Source organism: Lepidochelys olivacea (assembly GCF_965140295.1).
Source record: "Lepidochelys olivacea isolate rLepOli2 genome assembly, chromosome: 8".
Classification (NCBI taxonomy): Eukaryota; Metazoa; Chordata; order Testudines; family Cheloniidae; genus Lepidochelys; species Lepidochelys olivacea.
This window is the reverse complement of record NC_140418.1, coordinates 94,390,246-94,408,227: the sequence shown is the minus strand read 5'-3', so window position 1 is coordinate 94,408,227 and position 17,982 is coordinate 94,390,246. Positions and strand designations below refer to the sequence as shown.

At 42.2% G+C, this 17,982-nt stretch overlaps 1 protein-coding gene across 1 annotated transcript in view; it reads left to right on the top strand.

Annotated features, from left to right (window-relative positions):
- C8A (complement C8 alpha chain) overlaps window positions 1-17,982 on the top strand; it is a 40,973-nt gene that overhangs the window by 20,581 nt on the left and 2,410 nt on the right. Inside the window, exons 7-10 of the mRNA XM_084637847.1 lie at window positions 280-520; window positions 8,823-8,951; window positions 11,099-11,256; window positions 17,743-17,965. Coding sequence (XP_084493973.1) covers window positions 280-520; window positions 8,823-8,951; window positions 11,099-11,256; window positions 17,743-17,965 — 751 coding nt within the window. The remainder of the gene's footprint in view (window positions 1-279; window positions 521-8,822; window positions 8,952-11,098; window positions 11,257-17,742; window positions 17,966-17,982) is intronic.

Genomic DNA, 17,982 nt, shown 5'->3' with positions numbered 1-17,982 from the left:
AGAAAAAGAGCAGATATTGAGAGATTTGAGATAAAAATCACAAGAGTTGGCAACACTGCTTACCTCCATTCCAGACCAATATATCTCTATTGGCTTCAGTGAGGATACATTAGTGTTCTTTAGTGGAGAATCAGACTCAGACAATGTTCCTTTAGAGGGCTCCCAGCTTGGTGTAAACCCACTGAATGTTTATATCGCTATTCTGCAATGTGGACCCATGCATATTTCTCAGGGAAGAGGCACGTTTCCCTTTTAATGTCTGTTTTGCTTTATCTGCAGAACATAGAATTCATTAGAGCCATAACAAAGGTACAGACAGCGCGGTTCAAAATGAGACGGGATAACATAGTTCTGGATGAAGACGTGCTTCAGTCCCTGATGGCGCTTCCAGAAAGCTACAACTATGGAATGTATGCCCAATTTATTAATGACTACGGTACCCATTTCATGACATCTGGGACCATGGGAGGCATCTTTGAATATATCCTCGTCATTAACAAAGAAGAAATGGATAGAAAAGGTTAGAATAATGCTACAAATTCCATGTCCGTCATTTTATTCTCCGACTGTCCCCCTCTGATTGTTTAATGTTATAAACTGTTCAGACTAACGGCTGGGTTCCTCCCTCTTCATCCTCCCAGGCATGGAGCAATAGTGCTAGCCCGGCTAAAGCAGCACCTACCACCTGAGGATACATATAGCCACTCACCACCTGGCACGTCCTACCCCTGACCCATCTACCTCCACCAAATTCCCCCCCACCACTGCTCACGGGACCAGCTGCCACTGTTCCACACTAGGCTCATGCAGAGCCACTTACACGGACTTTCCACAGTTTGCCCTCCTGTGCAGCAAATCAGCAGCTTCTGAGTAGCATTTGGGCCTTCTGGCCTTAGAGAGCAGGGCCAGGAGTGAGCTCACAGTGGCTAAAATTAGGCACTCTGAGTCACTCCCAGCGCTTTAGTATTCTTGGCTTCAGTACATTTCATAGGTGAGTTAAATATAATGAGTCAAATTCCGCAGCTGGTGTCATTTGGCATAAATGGAATTACACTGATTTACACCAGCTGAGGTTCTGGCCCTAAATCTTTTTTAAAGTACATCTCCTTTTGGTCACTAGGAGGCATGTGAGAAGTTAAACTGGAGGCTCTCTAGGTTCGATTATTTATCTTTTATCCTGCTGTAAGGTGTTAAATAAACCAATAAGTACACCTCACAGTCAGCATGCAGTTCCTATCCAGCTCATTCATTGTACTGGGGAATCTACATGGCTTTTTCATCTTTTTAATCTTTATATTAGTATGGCTGCTATACGGGAGGCATCATCCCTGTGGACATGAACTCATCTCCAATGTGCTCTCTCAAAACAGGCGAACTCAGAAGACTGAGGTATTCTGTAACCTTGACTCTGAAAAGATGTGACCTGTCAGGGGGTTTTAAAGTTCATGATTAGGGTTTCCCTTTCCAATGGGCCAAACCAGAACCACAAGTCCAAACCTCCCCACACTTTGGGGGTAGTTCCTACATCCAGACTCAATATGGATCCAAATTTTGCAGCTCTCATTACCTCCCAGAAGAAGGACTGTCAATTATCTTTTGCACGACGCCTGGTTAAACAAACAGGTATATCCTGTGGGGATGAAAACAGAGGAAAGTCACCAGCAAGGCATCTTGTTCTACTTTCTTACATCAAAGTTTCCCTTGGCAGTAATTAGTAGTTTTGGCAGGAGTCTGGATTTGTCCAGTACCCTTTCTTGACCGTATCATTCTCCTATAACTTACATATAATGGCGCTGCATCTTTTCCACCAGCTAATTTTGCAACCAATGACTGCCTTGTGTCATCAGCATCTAGGCTTCCCAAATCTGAACCTGTTCTTTTCACATCCTTTTTGCTCTCCCTGGCTTATTACTACAGAAAGGGAGGACAGCACCTGGAGAAAAGTTCATTTATCAGTACAGAGATCGGGATGGGTCCAGAATTCAGTAAGGGATTTCATGTCCATATTCAGAAGCCTGAAGACTTAAATAACTGGCTGCCTGGGAACAAAACAACCACATACAGAGATCCAGAGGAAAGAATGACACTGTCACTCAAACTTCAACAATCAGTGCAGGCCTCAATCATATATGATGGAACCCTTAGTGAGACCTAGTCTAAAAACCAAGCTCTCCTCTGAGAGGGTCGCCATGAGTGACCCAGACACAAGTGTATCAGGATCGACCCCCAAGGACATTCTCTTCACACTGTTGGGGAAAATTGTAGCTTTGATTATACTTGCTAGCACTAAGATCAAGAAAAAAGGCATTACACAGACAGATCAAGATACACTCAAAGGCATTTGTTTGTTCTGAATGTGTGAAAAATGCATTGTACTTGGCCTTACATCTGCCATTTGACACTGGATGGCTTGTAATCTCAGGAATGACAGAGTTCTGCTCACTACAGCTTTCAATCAATGGAGGTGTGCAGGGCTGCATGGTTATGCCTGTAAATTATGTTTATGTAATGTATCATCTGCAGTTTGGATTGCATGCACATCAGTTTCTGGGTAGTTGAAACATAAAGCCTCTTCTAATCAAGAATGAGGATGCAGAACAACATAGTCCTTTGGTACACTCACAAGATTGTTAGTGAAAATGCAAAGTCAACTACCGTGTGATAGATACCACAACCCTTATACATCCAATGATACAAGCAGGCATTAGTCATCTATAGCATCTGTTAGAGGTTCTGCTTTGGTTTCAACCTGGTGGCCTAAGATGGAGACTATGATGAAAGCAATAGTAAAAGACAGCCAGATGCTCAGCTGGTATAAATCAGCTTCATTGACTTCAGTAAGACTATGGCAGTTTATGATTTGGCCTGGAGTAGTTTGGGTATCTACAATGACACATATTCAATGCTCAGAGCCAACCATAGAGAGTGTTACAAAAGAAGTACTTAGCAACAGAAATGATTTGTACAGCTCTCCTGAAGTCTGTGTCCTTATTCTTGGAGACGCTCTGTGTCCTCCACTCCTGGAAGAGTGAGTGACAAAGAGGTGACCAAGATCTTGGCAAGGAAGACTTTAAGAAGCAGACTGCCAAGTTAGAGGAAAGGATTAATCACCAGCAGCTGGACAGGAGCTGTTATTTTACTTTATCTTGTGCTTACTGTGTATCTGAGATGAGATTTACTGCTACAAAGGTGCCCTATTTTAAAAATGAGGGATGTTGGAGTTCTGCAAGAGATAAAAAATGTGCCCCAGAAGAGAGATAATTTTCATTCTAATGTAGGATACTTGTATAATTTCCATTTACAGTGGATACCAGTAAAAACTCAACATTTATCAACTGATAAAGCATTATATCTCATAGGGAATGAAACTGCAGAGTCTCAGATTCCACCACATGGTAATAATTGGTAAGTGTTGATGGTTTAATAGTGACCACTATATGTCATAGAAAGTTACGTAGGCGTCTATATCCTAAAATATCAGTGCAGGGCTTATATTATGCCATACATGGGTACTGGACAGATTTCCTATTGAATGAGGTGGTTCCTCACTATGTTGTTACATGGTGTGTATGAGTCAGATCCTCAGCTGCTGTAAATCAGTACAGCTCAATTGAAATCAGTTGAATTTACACCAGTTGAAGAACTGGCCCTGTACTTTCTTTAAAAAAAAAAAAACACCAAAAAACGTTATCACTAAAACTTGAGCCACTGAGCTGCATAAACGAGCACTAACTAATACAACTAGTTTGTCCTAACCAATTACTAAGCTATATCCCGATATTACGCCATTTAGAACGAAGGCAAAAATCCCATTGAAGTGGAAATTTGTCTCAATAAGGACTGAGTAAAAATGAATAAGGGTATCAGGATAAGGCACCTTGTGAATCATGCCACCAACATTTTTCATTCCTTCTTTTTAAAATAAATTCTAAATTTATTACACAGCAGAAAAATTGAGTAATTCATTAACAGCTATAACGACATTTTGGGGAGATGCAGTCAGCACAGAATAGTATGGAAAGAGCCTTTTCATATTCTGATTAATTCAAAATGCAGCAATAAATCTCATGAGTAGGACACATTCAACTATCTGAAATTACATCAGATGATAAACAATCATGGTTTCCCCTCCTGCAAAGAGCCAGTATTCTGTATGACCACCCTTTTGCAACAATAACCACTTCAATATTTATCAAGACTGGATCTACAGTATTCGTGACAACCAATTGCAAATTGTATTGACAGACCCTTGCTGAGCATAATTATTCAACAGGAACCATGGTGAATCAATTAATCAGAGTGTATCTCAACTTTAATTTTATGGCACTTCAATGCTGAGATAAGCAATCATTCATGTTGCTTTGAGTGAATGAATTTTATCTGGTTTCAGAGTAGCAGCCGTGTTAGTCTCTATTTGCAAAAAGAAAAGGAGTACTTGTGGCACCTTAGAGACTAACCAATTTATTTGAGCATAAGCTTTCGTGAGCTACAGCTCACTTCATCGGATGCATTCAGTGGAAAATACAGTGGGGAGATTTATATACAGAGAACATGAAACAATGGGTGTTATCATACACACAGTAAGGAGAGTGATCACTTAAGATGAGCTAATACCAGCAGGAGAGCGGGGCCGTGGGGGGGTGGGGGGAGAAAACCTTTTGTAGTGATAATCAAGGTGGGCCATTTCCAGCAGTTGACAAGAACGTCTGAGGAACAGTGGGGGGGGGGGGGGGGGGGAGGGGAGGAAATAAACATGGGGAAATAGTTTTACTTTGTGTAATGACCCATCCACTCCCAGTCTTGACAGAGCCAGAAGAGTACCCAGAAGTCACCTACTACAGGACAGGCCCAAAAAAGAAAATAACAGAACTCCACTAGCCATCACCTTCAGCCCCCAACTAAAACCTCTCCAACGCATCATCAAGGATCTACAACCTATCCTGAAGGACGACCCATCACTCTCACAGATCTTGGGAGACAGGCCAGTCCTTGCTTACAGACAGCCCCCCAACCTGAAGCAAATACTCACTGGCAACCACACACCACACAACAGAACCACTAACCCAGGAACCTATCCTTGCAACAAAGCCCGTTGCCAACTGTGTCCACATATCTATTCAGGGGACACCATCGTAGGGCCTAATCACATCAGCCACACTATCAGAGGCTCTTTCACCTGCACATCTACCAATGTGATATATGCCATCATGTGCCAGCAATGCCCCTCTGCCATGGTCAAACTGGACAGTCTCTACGTAAAAGAATAAATGGACACAAATCAGATGTCAAGAATTATAACATTCATAAACCAGTCGGAGAACACTTCAATCTCTCTGGTCACTTGATTACAGACCTAAAAGTCGCAATATTACAACAAAAAGACTTCAAAAACAGACTCCAACAAGAGACTGCTGAATTGGAATTAATTTGCAAACTGGATACAATTAACTTAGGCTTGAATAGAGACTGGGAGTGGATGGGTCATATACAAAGTAAAACTATTTCCCCATGTTTATTCCCCCCTCTCCCCCATTGTTCCTTAGACGTTCTTGTCAACTGCTGGAAATGGCCCATCTTGATTATCACTACAAAAGGTTCCCCCCATCCACGCTCTTGCTGGTAATAGCAGTGATCACTCTCCTTACAGTGTGTATGATAACACCCATTGTTTCATGTTCTCTGTGTATATAAATCTCCACACTGTATTTTCCACTGAATGTATCTGATGAAGGGAATTTTATCTATTTCTGTTTACAATTGTTGAATATTTTACTCCTTGTAATTGAATGCTGCATGTTTACTCTTTCTCAGGGCCCAGGCCTATAATGCAATGAGACCTTCTATTCCTATTGAAGTCAATGAGAAATGAAGGGTTAGGCACTCTCCATCTCCCATCAACTTGAATGGGAGTTCAGGGGGCAGACTGCCTCTCTTGAGGTGCTCAGCATCTCACATGCTCAGGGTCTGATCCTGCACCAGTAAGTCAATGAGCCAGATTCTGGTCTCAATTGTTGCAGGCATGCACAGGTGTGACTCAACTGGAGTTACTCCTTATTCACAGGAGTAGCAGTAGAGAAGAGACTTGTGCTCAACAGCATTTGCTAGTTACTTCAATGGAAGCAAACTCAGGCCTACAGGCCTGTCATAAATATAAAGGGAAGGGTAAAGCCCTTTGAAATCCCTCCTGGCCAGGGGAAAGCTCCTCTCACCTGTAAAGGGTTAAGAAGCTAAAGGTAACCTCGCTGGCACCTGACCAAAATGACCAATGAGGAGACAAGATACTTTCAAAAGCTGGGAGGAGGGAGAGAAACAAAGGGTCTGTGTCTGTCTGTAGTCGTCTTGGCCAGGGACAGAACAGGAATGGAGTCTTAGAACTTTTAGTAAGTAATCTAGCTAGGTATGTGTTAGATTATGATTTCTTTAAATGGCTGAGAAAAGAATTGTGCTGAATAGAATAACTATTTCTGGCTGTGTATCTTTTTTGTAACTTAAGGTTTTGCCTAGAGGGGTTCTCTATGTTTTTTTAATCTAATTACCCTGTAAGATATCTACCATCCTGATTTTACAGGGGGGGGGGGATTTCTTTATTTCTATTTACTTCTATTTTTTATTAAAAGTCTTCTTGTAAAACACTGAATGCTTTTTCATTGTTCTCAGATCCAAGGGTTTGGGTCTGTGGTCACCTATGCAAATTGGTGAGGCTTTTTATCCAACATTTCCCAGGAAAGGGGGGGTGCAAGTGTTGGGAGGATTGTTCATTGTTCTTAAGATCCAAGGGTCTGGGTCTGTAGTCACCTAGGCAAATTGGTGAGGCTTTTTACCAAACCTTGTCCAGGAAGTGGGGTGCAAGGTTTTGGGAAGTATTTTGGGGGGAAGGACGCGTCCAAACAGCTCTTCCCCAGTAACCAGTATTAGTTTGGTGGTGGTAGCGGCCAGTCCAAGGACAACGGGGGGAATATTTTGTACCTTGGGGAAGTTTTGACCTAAGCTGGTAAAGATAAGCTTAGGAGGTTTTTTTCATGCAGTCCCCACATCTGTACCCTAGAGTTCAGAGTGGGGGAGGAACCGTGACAAGGCCTGATACTGATGAGAGGCAGTGTGGCCTAGTGGGAGGACTGAACTTAGCATCAGGCCACCTATGTTCTATTCCCGCCTTGGCAACCAGCCTGCTGGGTGACCTTGGGCAAGTCTGTTTGCCTCTTTATGCTTCAGTTTCTCGAGCTGTAAAATGGGCATAATGATACAGTAAAGTTCTTCATAAAGCACTACTGATTAGAGCCCTGCATGGATACAAAAGCAGCTATCCCTGGTCACGCTAGCGTGTGTATGCAAGTAGCTCACACGGTCCTGGACAGGAGATGCAAAGGAGCGTTGAAGGGACGCTGTGACCAGGGACAGCTGCCAGTGAGCCTGGTGCCCGCCCCAGTGGGCAGGGCTGGGGGGGAGGAGGGGTACAGCCACGCCAGAGGAACTGCTTGCACTGGGCACTGGTTCCTGCAAGCAGCGGCCCGACACGCTGCTGCTTTCACCGCTGTGGTTCCTGGCCCCGTCGCTGGCCATGGTCTCACTCGTTGGCAGTAGAGCCCTGCAACGCTGCAGATATCCACCTTATATCCATGGATACAAATTTTGTATTCACGCAGGGCTCTACTACTGATGAAAAGGGCTATATAAAAGCTAGGTATTATTATCCTGCATTCACTGAAATCAATGGAAGACTTGCCATTAACTTCTGCTGAACTTGCCTTTATAAATATATATGTGTGTGTGTGTGTGTGTGTGTATATACACACACACACACACACACTGAAATTTACACATAACAAAACATTGTTGACCTAAGAAATGTGCCTGCTACTGTACTTTGGTGAAACCACTTCTTTATTTCAGTTCTCTTCTCTACAGCTTGTTCACAGGACTCCAGCTATTTATTTTTTACAATACATACAGCCGTAGTGGTGGTTAACGGTAATATAAGAGCATGCAATAAACCTTCAGTGATTTTCAAAGGATAAACAATTGATACATTTTTATTGAAGTTACTATTCTAGCCAGTCATTTTATCTCACTAGAACAACTCATGCAAATTGACCCAAATGGTATTGTAATTCTGTGGCAGCTATTTTCAGTACGAAGGTTTTTTCAGTATCCGTTCAGTAATGTTTTGTAAAACATTATCTACTGGCCAAAATCTATGGGGCCAGTACTTCAGCTGGTCACTTGAGCTACGTCAATTTATATCAGCTCAGGTTATGATCAATGTATCCCAGGAAGTCATATCTGGCTAAGGCAAAACTCCTATAAAAAGGCAAACGCTCTCTGCAACACTGTCTTCTGACCCTCTATCTAATTATGTAGCTAATATGCCAGTCTCAGTATGCAGATGATTAAGAAGCATATTATGATGTAGGCACCAGATACTCCGTTGCTAAAAATTGGCATAGGTCTATTGACTTTAGTGGGTTTAAATAGAATGTAAACAGATAGAACGGAACCTGACATATGAAGGGACTTCCTAGATTTGAGATTTTTCACTCTTCTTTTAGAAGAAAATCTTTTGGGGCAAGTATTTTGCCCTTTCAGACTTAACAATCACTGACATACCTGAGCCATATATTTGGCTTCCACATCAGAACGACAAAGCCCAGCAAAATCATTTTCACAATGATGGCAATAATTTCTTAGCTTCCACAAATGTGCCATACATAGCTGTATGAATATTTTATTGGTTGATGTGCCCGCAAGTACCACTGGGAAAAAAATAATGCCGTTCTTACCAATAATGACACTGACATTATTGTTTTTCTTGTTTTGTTTTACAGCCATTAGTGCTGAAACAATAAGTTCCTGTTTTGGTCTGTCAGGAGGCCTCATGTACCAAAAGGAAAGAACAGATATATCAATGTCACTATCATACAAAAAGTGTGATAAGGAAGGATTCCTTAAAACTGGTATGATGCCCGAAAAGGGAATACACAGAATATATTTGTTTTACTAGTAAATCTTGAGCTGAATTCACCATTGGTGTAAGTGGATCAAACTGCATTTGTGGAGTTCTTACCCACTGATGTCAGTAATGACTCTGGCCTATTATCCCTGTTGCCATTAGCAGATTTCTGACTACCCTGGATCTGGAGGTGCAAGTGGAGGTTAGGCTATGGTTTAAAGTAGAGATGGATGAAGCTCAAGGGGTTAAATGAACCTCTCAAAATAAATGTTGGGTTGTAGTGTTCACAAAACTAATTCAGATTCACAAACCATTTTCCCTATTATTCTAACTTGTGTTTTTTCAAGGGAGATTCAATTTAACCTCTAACTAAAGGGTAATATGCATTAGGGTTTGAACAATTCCCTGTCCACAACCTCTAAAGCTAGGGTAGTACAAGTGGGCATTCTACATGGTGGGTCAAGATCCTGAACTGGTGTAAATCAGTAATGGAGATACACTGATTTACACCAGCTGAGGAACTTCCCATGTGTTTATTTTGACTAGACCTGAGCAAAAATTGGAATATCCATCTTACAGAAAATTCCAGTATTGCAATATTTACTATTACTCCAAATCAGAACAAAAAGTCAAAAGAGCAAAACTTTTAATGGAACAAAATTTTTCAGTTTGGAAATGTTTTGTTTGGACAATTTTGAATTGAAACAAAACTTTCTGACAGTCTCAAATCAAAATATCATTCTGGGGGACATGGGGCACCCAAACTACAACTCCCATGAGACATCATTGCGCCATACGTAGATGCAGTTTAAGGTCAAACTAAGTCAAAAGTGTATGTTTTGTTTCAATTCAAGAAACCAAAATATTTTAATTTAGATCAAACTGACCCAAAACAAAATATTTTGTTGTAATTTCCCCACTGTGGCAAGGCATCTCACCAGACATAGCACTTCCCCATCTGGTGGTGGCCGGGCTTGGGGTAAGTCAGGCCCACTCTAGACAGTGTTTGTTTTCTCCCTCTGCATTTATTTGTCTGTATTTTCAGGGTAGGCCTCAGGGCAAACCTAAGCAGTGCACCTCCACCAACCAAAAAAGAAACAAATTTACAAACATAGGAACAAAGGGGGAATACCTTTCCCGGCCCCCACACTGTGGGGGGGACGTTGTCCTGTTGTTTCCCCTGGGGTGTCAGTCCTTCCCCTAAACAGGCACTCAATTTTGGTTGTTTACCCTCTGGGGAAGAGAACAGCCTCTCATGCTGGAGAAACCCATCTCCTTGCTGCCACTATCCCTGCAGCAGCTTCTCTCCCTCCTCCCCCCATGAGTTTTAAAAGGTCTCAGGTAGCCCTTAACTGGACTCAGGTGTCCCTAATTGACTTGAGGTAACTCCTTCTCAGCTGATAGGAAAAATGGCTTTTATCAGTCTAGGGCTTCCACCACTCTCTTGCAGCTGTCCAGTCTGACTTTGTCACACCACATAAAATTTCAATTGTGCAGAAAATCCATTTGCTGTAGAAAAAGCATTTCAACAGAACATTCCCAATAGCTCTCATTTCCTCCTTAGAATGTTTCTCTTTCTGCCTATGTCTTCCACAGTCTATTTGATTTTTTTTCCATCTCCAACTATCTCATTTAGACTCAGGGGACCTGAGTACTATTCCCTGATGACGTGATGTGTGTGACCTTGGGCAAGTCTCTTCGCCTCTATTAACCAAGCAAACAAAAATGTGTAGGGGAATAATGGTATTTACCAAGATTTGAAAATGATACAAGTGACAAGTATTGCTATTTTGTACATGGACTGGGGGGTACAAAGATCATATAAAGCCATCTTTGCCCCACATATTGGGTCCTGTGTATATGTCAGAGAGACAAGAGGATCAGAGCCATGGAGTTTAGAAATTCTTTAACTCCTACATCACCATGATTATAGCAGCTAGAATGTTTAACTCATCAGACGCTATCTTGTAATAATGGGGAAGGCTGTTTAGGGCTTGCTCCTAGGCTCATTGAAGTCAATGGCAAATCTCCCATTGACTTTAATGGTGCAGGATCAGGGCCTTAATGGGGGCAAGTGCCTATCCACCGAGTCACACTTTCTACTGTGTGTGGAAATGGTAACTAATATTTAGCTATAACTCAACTTTCCAGATCCTGAAACCAAGCATGCAGTAGTGGAAGATATTATCTCTCGGATTCAAGGTGGAGATGTTGGTTCAAGTGGAGGGCTTTTAAACAGTTGGAATGCCAATATGTATCGTCACTGGGGAAGATCATTAAAATATAATCCTGCTGTTATTGATTTTGAGGTAAGACTTTCTGCAGTTGAAGAAACTCCACCACTATGAGGAATGAAAGTGGAGTAGACCAGATCATTTCATATTTTCATTGTGATCCCATCAGAGAACAAGATTAAATGTAATGAGCCGCTGATCTGGTAACCTCTCAGACCTTCCACAATGGGGAGTGCACTTCTTAGCAACAGCATCAAAGGTGAGACAGACAAGAAGCTTAATGCTGGCTTAGTGCAGAGTTTAGTTTTTGATGTGTCCCTATGCACAACAAAACAGCTTCCCAAGGAATGGTTTTCAGTGGTCACCTAATCACTATTATTCTCATGACAGCTGAAATTTGTGTTCTCCCAGTTAAATAGGGAACCAAAAGGAGACGTGAAGGGATGGGCTCCTCCCCAACACAGCCACTTTGCAGATGCTAATAGAGCTCATAGGCTGTCATAGTGGATGCACCCCATGCAATCCAATGTGGGGAATAAAGACAATTTACAGGTCTGGTGGTCATGCTCATAACCCCCTGCACTTCAATAGACATACCTGCTCCTATGGAGTGGGGTACTGCAGAACTTGGCTTCAAGACATTCCTTTGTCTTGGCTTCTTGCACTGCTTACATGTTGCTCCGCTGCCCTTCGATATCACAGTGTTAGGCACTATATACATAGCAAAATAGGTAGCTATTTCTTCTGCGGTTTTGCCCTCCTGTGGCCATGGAGCAGGATCCAGTATTTCATTCTTAAAGATGAGACAAAATAGCAAAGAGCATAGAGTTTTCTAGTTAGGGTAAACGATATTTTATTGGTTAGATTGTACTGCTGGGGCATAATGAAGCATTTTTACATTTCTTGCCTTTCATACAATTTTATTGCAATGAAATGGGAAACCTAAAAAACTTCTGCAAAACTTAAAACTGCCTACAACCGCCCGCCCCCACAAATGTTAAATGCCACAAGTTAAAAATAGACTCAGATGGATTTACCTTTAATTCAATTCTTGATTAATCACTGCAGCAGTTTAGGGAACTATAATTCTCAAGGGTATTAGCAAATACCTATCTCCTATTTGTTGTAAGTAGTAATACAAAATTTGTCATCAGCAAGAGTGCTAGTTTTAGGCAGTCTTTGCAAAAAAGGTTGCATGTTGAATGCTCTAATTTAGGAGCAAAGTTTATATCTCAACTTGCAACACTGTCAAAGAAGATCAACAAAATAAAAAAAAAATATCCAGAGACAGTTCTGTGCTAGGCTGGTAGAAAAGCTAATCCCACATTTGATGCAACTGCTTCTTTTAATTGAAATAGTAAACAGAATTTGGCCACTGCTTTTCCCAGACTTTAATAAGAGGGAAGGTTCTTTCATGGATCAGTAACTGGTTAAAAGATAGAAAACAAAGGATAGGAATAAATGGTCAGTTTTCAGCATGGAGAGAGGTAAATAGTGGTGTCCCTCAGGGGTCTGTACTGGGACCAGTGCTGTTCATCATATTCACAAATGATCTGGAAAAAGGGGTAAACAGTGAGGAAGAAAAATTTGTAGATGATACAAAATTGCTCAAGATAGTTCAGTTTCAAAGCTGACTGCGAAGAGTTACAAAGGGATCTCACAAAACTGGGTGACTGGGCAAGAAAATGGCAGATGAAATTCAGTGCTGATAAATGCAAAGTAATGCACATTGGAAAACATAATCCCAACTATACATACAAAATGATGGGGGCTAAGTTAGCTGTTACCACTCAAGAAAGAGATCTTGGAGTCATTGTGGATAGCTCGCTGAAAACATCCGCTCAATTTGCAGTGGCAGTCAAAAAAGCTAACAAAATGTTACAAACCACTAGGAAAGGGATAGATAACAAGATAGAAAATATCATAATACCTCCATATAAATCCATGGTATGCCCACATCTTGAATACTGCATGAAGATCTGGTCATCCCATCTCAAAAATGTATATTGGAATTGGAAAGGGTGCAGAGAAGGGCAACTAAAATGATTAGGGGTATGGAACAGCTTCCATATGAGGAGAGATTAAAAAGACTGGGGCTTTTCAGCTTGGAAAAGAGACAACTAAGGGGGGATATGATGGAGGGGTATATAATCATGAGTAAGTTTGCAATTTAGTCACAGAGGTCATGGAATCCATTTCTTCAGCCAGTGCCATCTGGGGAGCTGCAGGGTCCCCTGCCGCCTGTCCCCTGGAGCTCCTGGCTGCCCCAAGCGGCAGGGAGGACCCCTGCCACTCCTGACCACAGCAGCGGCAGGAAGGACCCTGGCAGCTCAGAGCCACCAGTGGAGGGGAACCCTGGAGCTCTGAGTCCCAATGGGAGTGAGGGCCCCTGGAGCTCCCAGCCCATGGGCAGATGTCCAGGCTCCTCATTTTGTCATGGATATTTTTAGTAAAAGTCAGGGACAGGTCATTATTGCCTGTGACCTGTCCATGGCTTTTACTAAAAATATCCGTGACAAAATCTTAGCCTTACTCATGACTGGTGTGGAGAAAGTGAATAAGGAAGTGTTATTTACTTCTGCACATAACACAAGAACCTGGGGTCATCCAATGACTTAACAGGCACCAGGTTTAAAACAAACAAAAGGAAGTATTTCTTCGCACAACGCACAGTTAACCTGTGGAACTCATTGCCAGGGGATGGTGTGAAGGCCAAAACTATAACAGGGTTCAAAAAAGAATTAGATAAGTTCATGGAGGATAGGTCCATCAATGGTTATTAGCCATGATGGGCAGCGGTGCATAACCATGCTCTGAAGTGTCCCTCACCTCTGTTTGCCAGAAGCTGGGAATGGGCAACAGGCAGTGGATCACTTGATGATTACCTGTTCTGTTCATTCCCTTTGAAGCACCTGGCATTGGGCACTGTCAGAAGACAGGATGCTGGGCTGAATGGACCATTGGTCTGATCCAGTGTGGCCGTTCTTATGTTCCACTCCATGCCTTTATAAAAAAATCCCCCTTCTTGAAGGCAATGTGGGGATGGCTCTGAGGGATTAGGCATTGTTCTAGTTATAGGAATAAGTAGATCAAGTGCATGAAATACAGAATCTCTGATTTCTAGGTTACCCTGTCATTGTGTTTGCCTGAAACAGTGGGTCAATTCACAAAGTGCACTCACTTGAATTTTACAGCTGTGAATAGATATTCAACTCAAGATGGCTACCTGGGCATTACTTTCCATAACAAAAATCAACAATCCTGTGTTGGCTCAACCAAAAAGGTGTAATCAGAACCCCTGACCAGGCTGGGCCTCCTGGGTTAAGACAGGAGAAATCCTTCCTCCCCTGGTCCCAACTTCACCCAGAAATGGCCCCTGGAAAAAATCATTCAAACCTTTTTATCTTGCCAGCTGAGCGCTGATTGCCTTCAGCCTGCTCCCGGCCCTGCTAGCTGCTGGAGGACCAATTCATGTTGGTCAGACCAGCAGCTGATTCTGGGTGCCCTCTCTAGACAGTTCTTGGAGTTCTAAACACACAGTTTGCTGGCTGTTTGATGGCCTCTGTAAATTAGTAGTCTAGGTCCTGCTGCTTCCGGACAAACAATAAGTGAAATAAAAATCAGGAAAAATCACAACTAAAATTGGAGGGGCCAAAACCAGAACTAGGGTGATCAGATGTTCCGATTTTATAGGGACAGTCCCGATATTTGGAGCTTTTGCTTACATAGGTACCTATTACCCTCCACCCCCTGTCCCGATTTTTCACACTTGCTGTCTAGTCACCCTAACCAGAATGCCCACAAGTCTTGTGTGTCCCATAAAATGGAACAAGGACATTCCAGACAAACTGCCACACCACCCTGAGTGTTTTCAGGAAGGGAGTCATTGAGAGGAGATAGAACAGGAAAGGAGGAGATCAGTGAGGAGGAAAAAGAATTCAGTGTGGTCATACGCTGCAGCTTTTATTTTGTGCCATTGCTATCTCTCAGCGCATCACCGCCTTTGACAAGACATTTTCTTAAAAGGCATGGCTCTGAGTGTGTGGCAGTGGAGGGGGCGTTTCTCTCCTTGCACTTAAGGGTGGAAAATCTTCCATGAGAATTTATAATTGCCAGCCCACTCTGGGACTACAGCTGTGCGAGGAAATGAGGAGCATCTAGGTAATTGTACAGGTATGGAGTCGTGCCACTCCATTGTCATTCCCCTCATTCTAACTTAAAAGCATGTCTGCCTCTGACTTTGGCAACAAAATGTGATAGAAGGTAGAAAGGAACCCAGAAGCAGGAATTATCCACACTATTAGCTGGGTAAACAGGAAATTACAGAACATTCTGCCATATTGACAAAATGGTCTGTTTAAATAGATTTCAGAGTAGCAGCCATGTTAGTCTGTATTCGCAAAAAGAAAAGGAGTACTTGTGGCATCTTAGAGACAAACAAATTTATTTGAACATAAGCTTTTGTGAGCTACAGCTCACTTCATGTGAGCTGTAGCTCACGAAAGCTTATGTTCAAATAAATTTGTTAGTCTCTAAGGTGCCACAAGTACTCCTTTTCTTTTTGTTTAAATAGAAACACTCTCAGTATCAGCTGAGCATTCTGCTGCAGGTTATCCACCCTTCTGTGCAAGTTTTCATCAACTCTGGGCAAAATTTGCTGCAATTTTCTAGTAACTCACTCGGTGACCTCTCAGTTGGCGGCTTTGGGAGCTCTGCAATTGCTTGGGGATCTGGAGTGAGTTCAGATAGCTGCTAAGCACTTGTGTCCACTTGAATGTTCCTCTAGAGCAAGCCCTAGGTAAAGAGGGTAAGGGCAGAATTTCTGAGAGGGGTGAATTGTTGCATAGAAAAGCCCCTAGGGAAAGGAATCCTCATGGTAGTCTTTGCAAGCAGATTACTGCAACTGAAGGGTGTGAAAGTGATTTAATCAAGAAAGTTTCAGTTCCTAAAAGCCAGAAATTTTCTGTTGTGAATGAAGCCACTGACTTTCCTGTTGAAGGATCCAGTGTGGATAGCTTTGAGAAGGTCTCAGATGGAGTGAAAGCTGTTAAGAAAGTTAAACAGTCCCATAACCAAGTGGCTGTGTTTGGCCAACTTGTTGGGGAGACCAGGTTGTTGAGAAAGGAATGTCCCCATGCTAATTCTGTAAGTGAACAGTATGTGTCCCAGGTGAAGAGGGTGCTGGGCTGCCTCAAGGAGGCAGGACCAACAGTAAAAGCTTAAAAGTGTAAGGTGGAGATAATCAGAGAGTGGCCTGTTCCCCAGACCAAGGAACAGGTCCAGGCCTCTATTGGGATAGCGGGGTACTATTGGAGGTTTGTACCCCACTTGAGCTCCCTAACTGCCCCCATCACTGAACTATGTAAGAAGGAGAAGCCAGACGAGCTTATCTTTAGCTCACTCTTATTTGTTAAAGAGTCTTGTGCACATTGTTTTTAAGCAGCATTTTCAAAGCCATGTAGGACTTCCTCAGAAAACCTTTTCTATGCTCTTTGTGTAATAGGAGAAAACCCAGTCTCTGCAACCAGTGTGATCATTTGTGCATGTATCAGTCTCATTCATGTATATGTACACACACACACACACACACATATATAAAGCCAACCTTGATTTTTAAAATGCACTTTGTTTGAACAGTCATGTCCTTGACAAAATCTATTTTGAAACCTATAAGGGGCAGGATATTAAGTCCAACTTTTGCTACTTTTCGGTGCCTAAAATTAGCTAGCTAAAATACTTATATAGACAGCCAAATGAAAGCCTCCTTTTTCAGGGTGCTGAACATTTCAATAGGAATGGTGGGTCCTTAGCACCGCAGGAAACCAGTTCACTTTCACTTAAGTGGCTAAATATGGACGTTAGGTTCATAGTTTTAGATACCCACATTTCAATCCATTGGCCTAAATACATGGCAGATTTAGATGTTAGTATTTTTAGACTCATGATGTTTTAAATATTTCATATGGTATAATATGTTTTAACTGTAGCATACCGTATCATGGATGTACCTAGTATGTGTGCTTCATACATAGAGATCTATGCGTGTAGTATATATTGATGCTGAACTGATACTGCTTTGATTAAGGTGGTTAGGCTAGAGTTTAGATTAAATGGCATTGAAATGCCACCAGCTGCTACCAAAGGATTCTGATCCAAGATGGCAGAAATCATGCAAAACTCTTGTAAGACTGTGGGTGGGATCATTTAAATATGAATAACAAAATAAGGCCCCTTGTGGTTTTTGATCTGATTTGGGAGCAGAATCAAAGGGATGCACATAAGTCCACGTATTCAAATAATTCCAACACCTCCAAAATTACCAGGGCTTTGGAGAGGAGGTTTCTGGCTCTGGCCCATCTGTAATGTTGTACACAGCCTATATCTATCTGTCTGTAAATTTTTTCTTTAGCTCTGAGGTGTTCTCCAATAAATTTCCAACATGCTATGGCTGTAGTACTTTATAAATTGAACTGTACTCATTAAATTAAATCCCCTTTTTTGTGTACCCACTAAAGCAATTATAATCCATCACTGCCACATTTTCTCTTCTGTTCTATGCAGCTACAACCCATACATGAAATCCTCCGTAGAAGCAACCTTGGTGATATTGAAACAAAAAGGCAAAACCTGAAAAGGGCTTTGGACGATTACTTAACAGAGTTCAACGCCTGCCGCTGTGGCCCTTGTCAGAACAATGCTGAACCCATGCTTCTCGGGGACACCTGTGTTTGTCAGTGTCCACAGGGTTATGAGGGCCCAGCCTGCGAGAAGACCAGACGCAAAGGTAGGGCGACAACATGC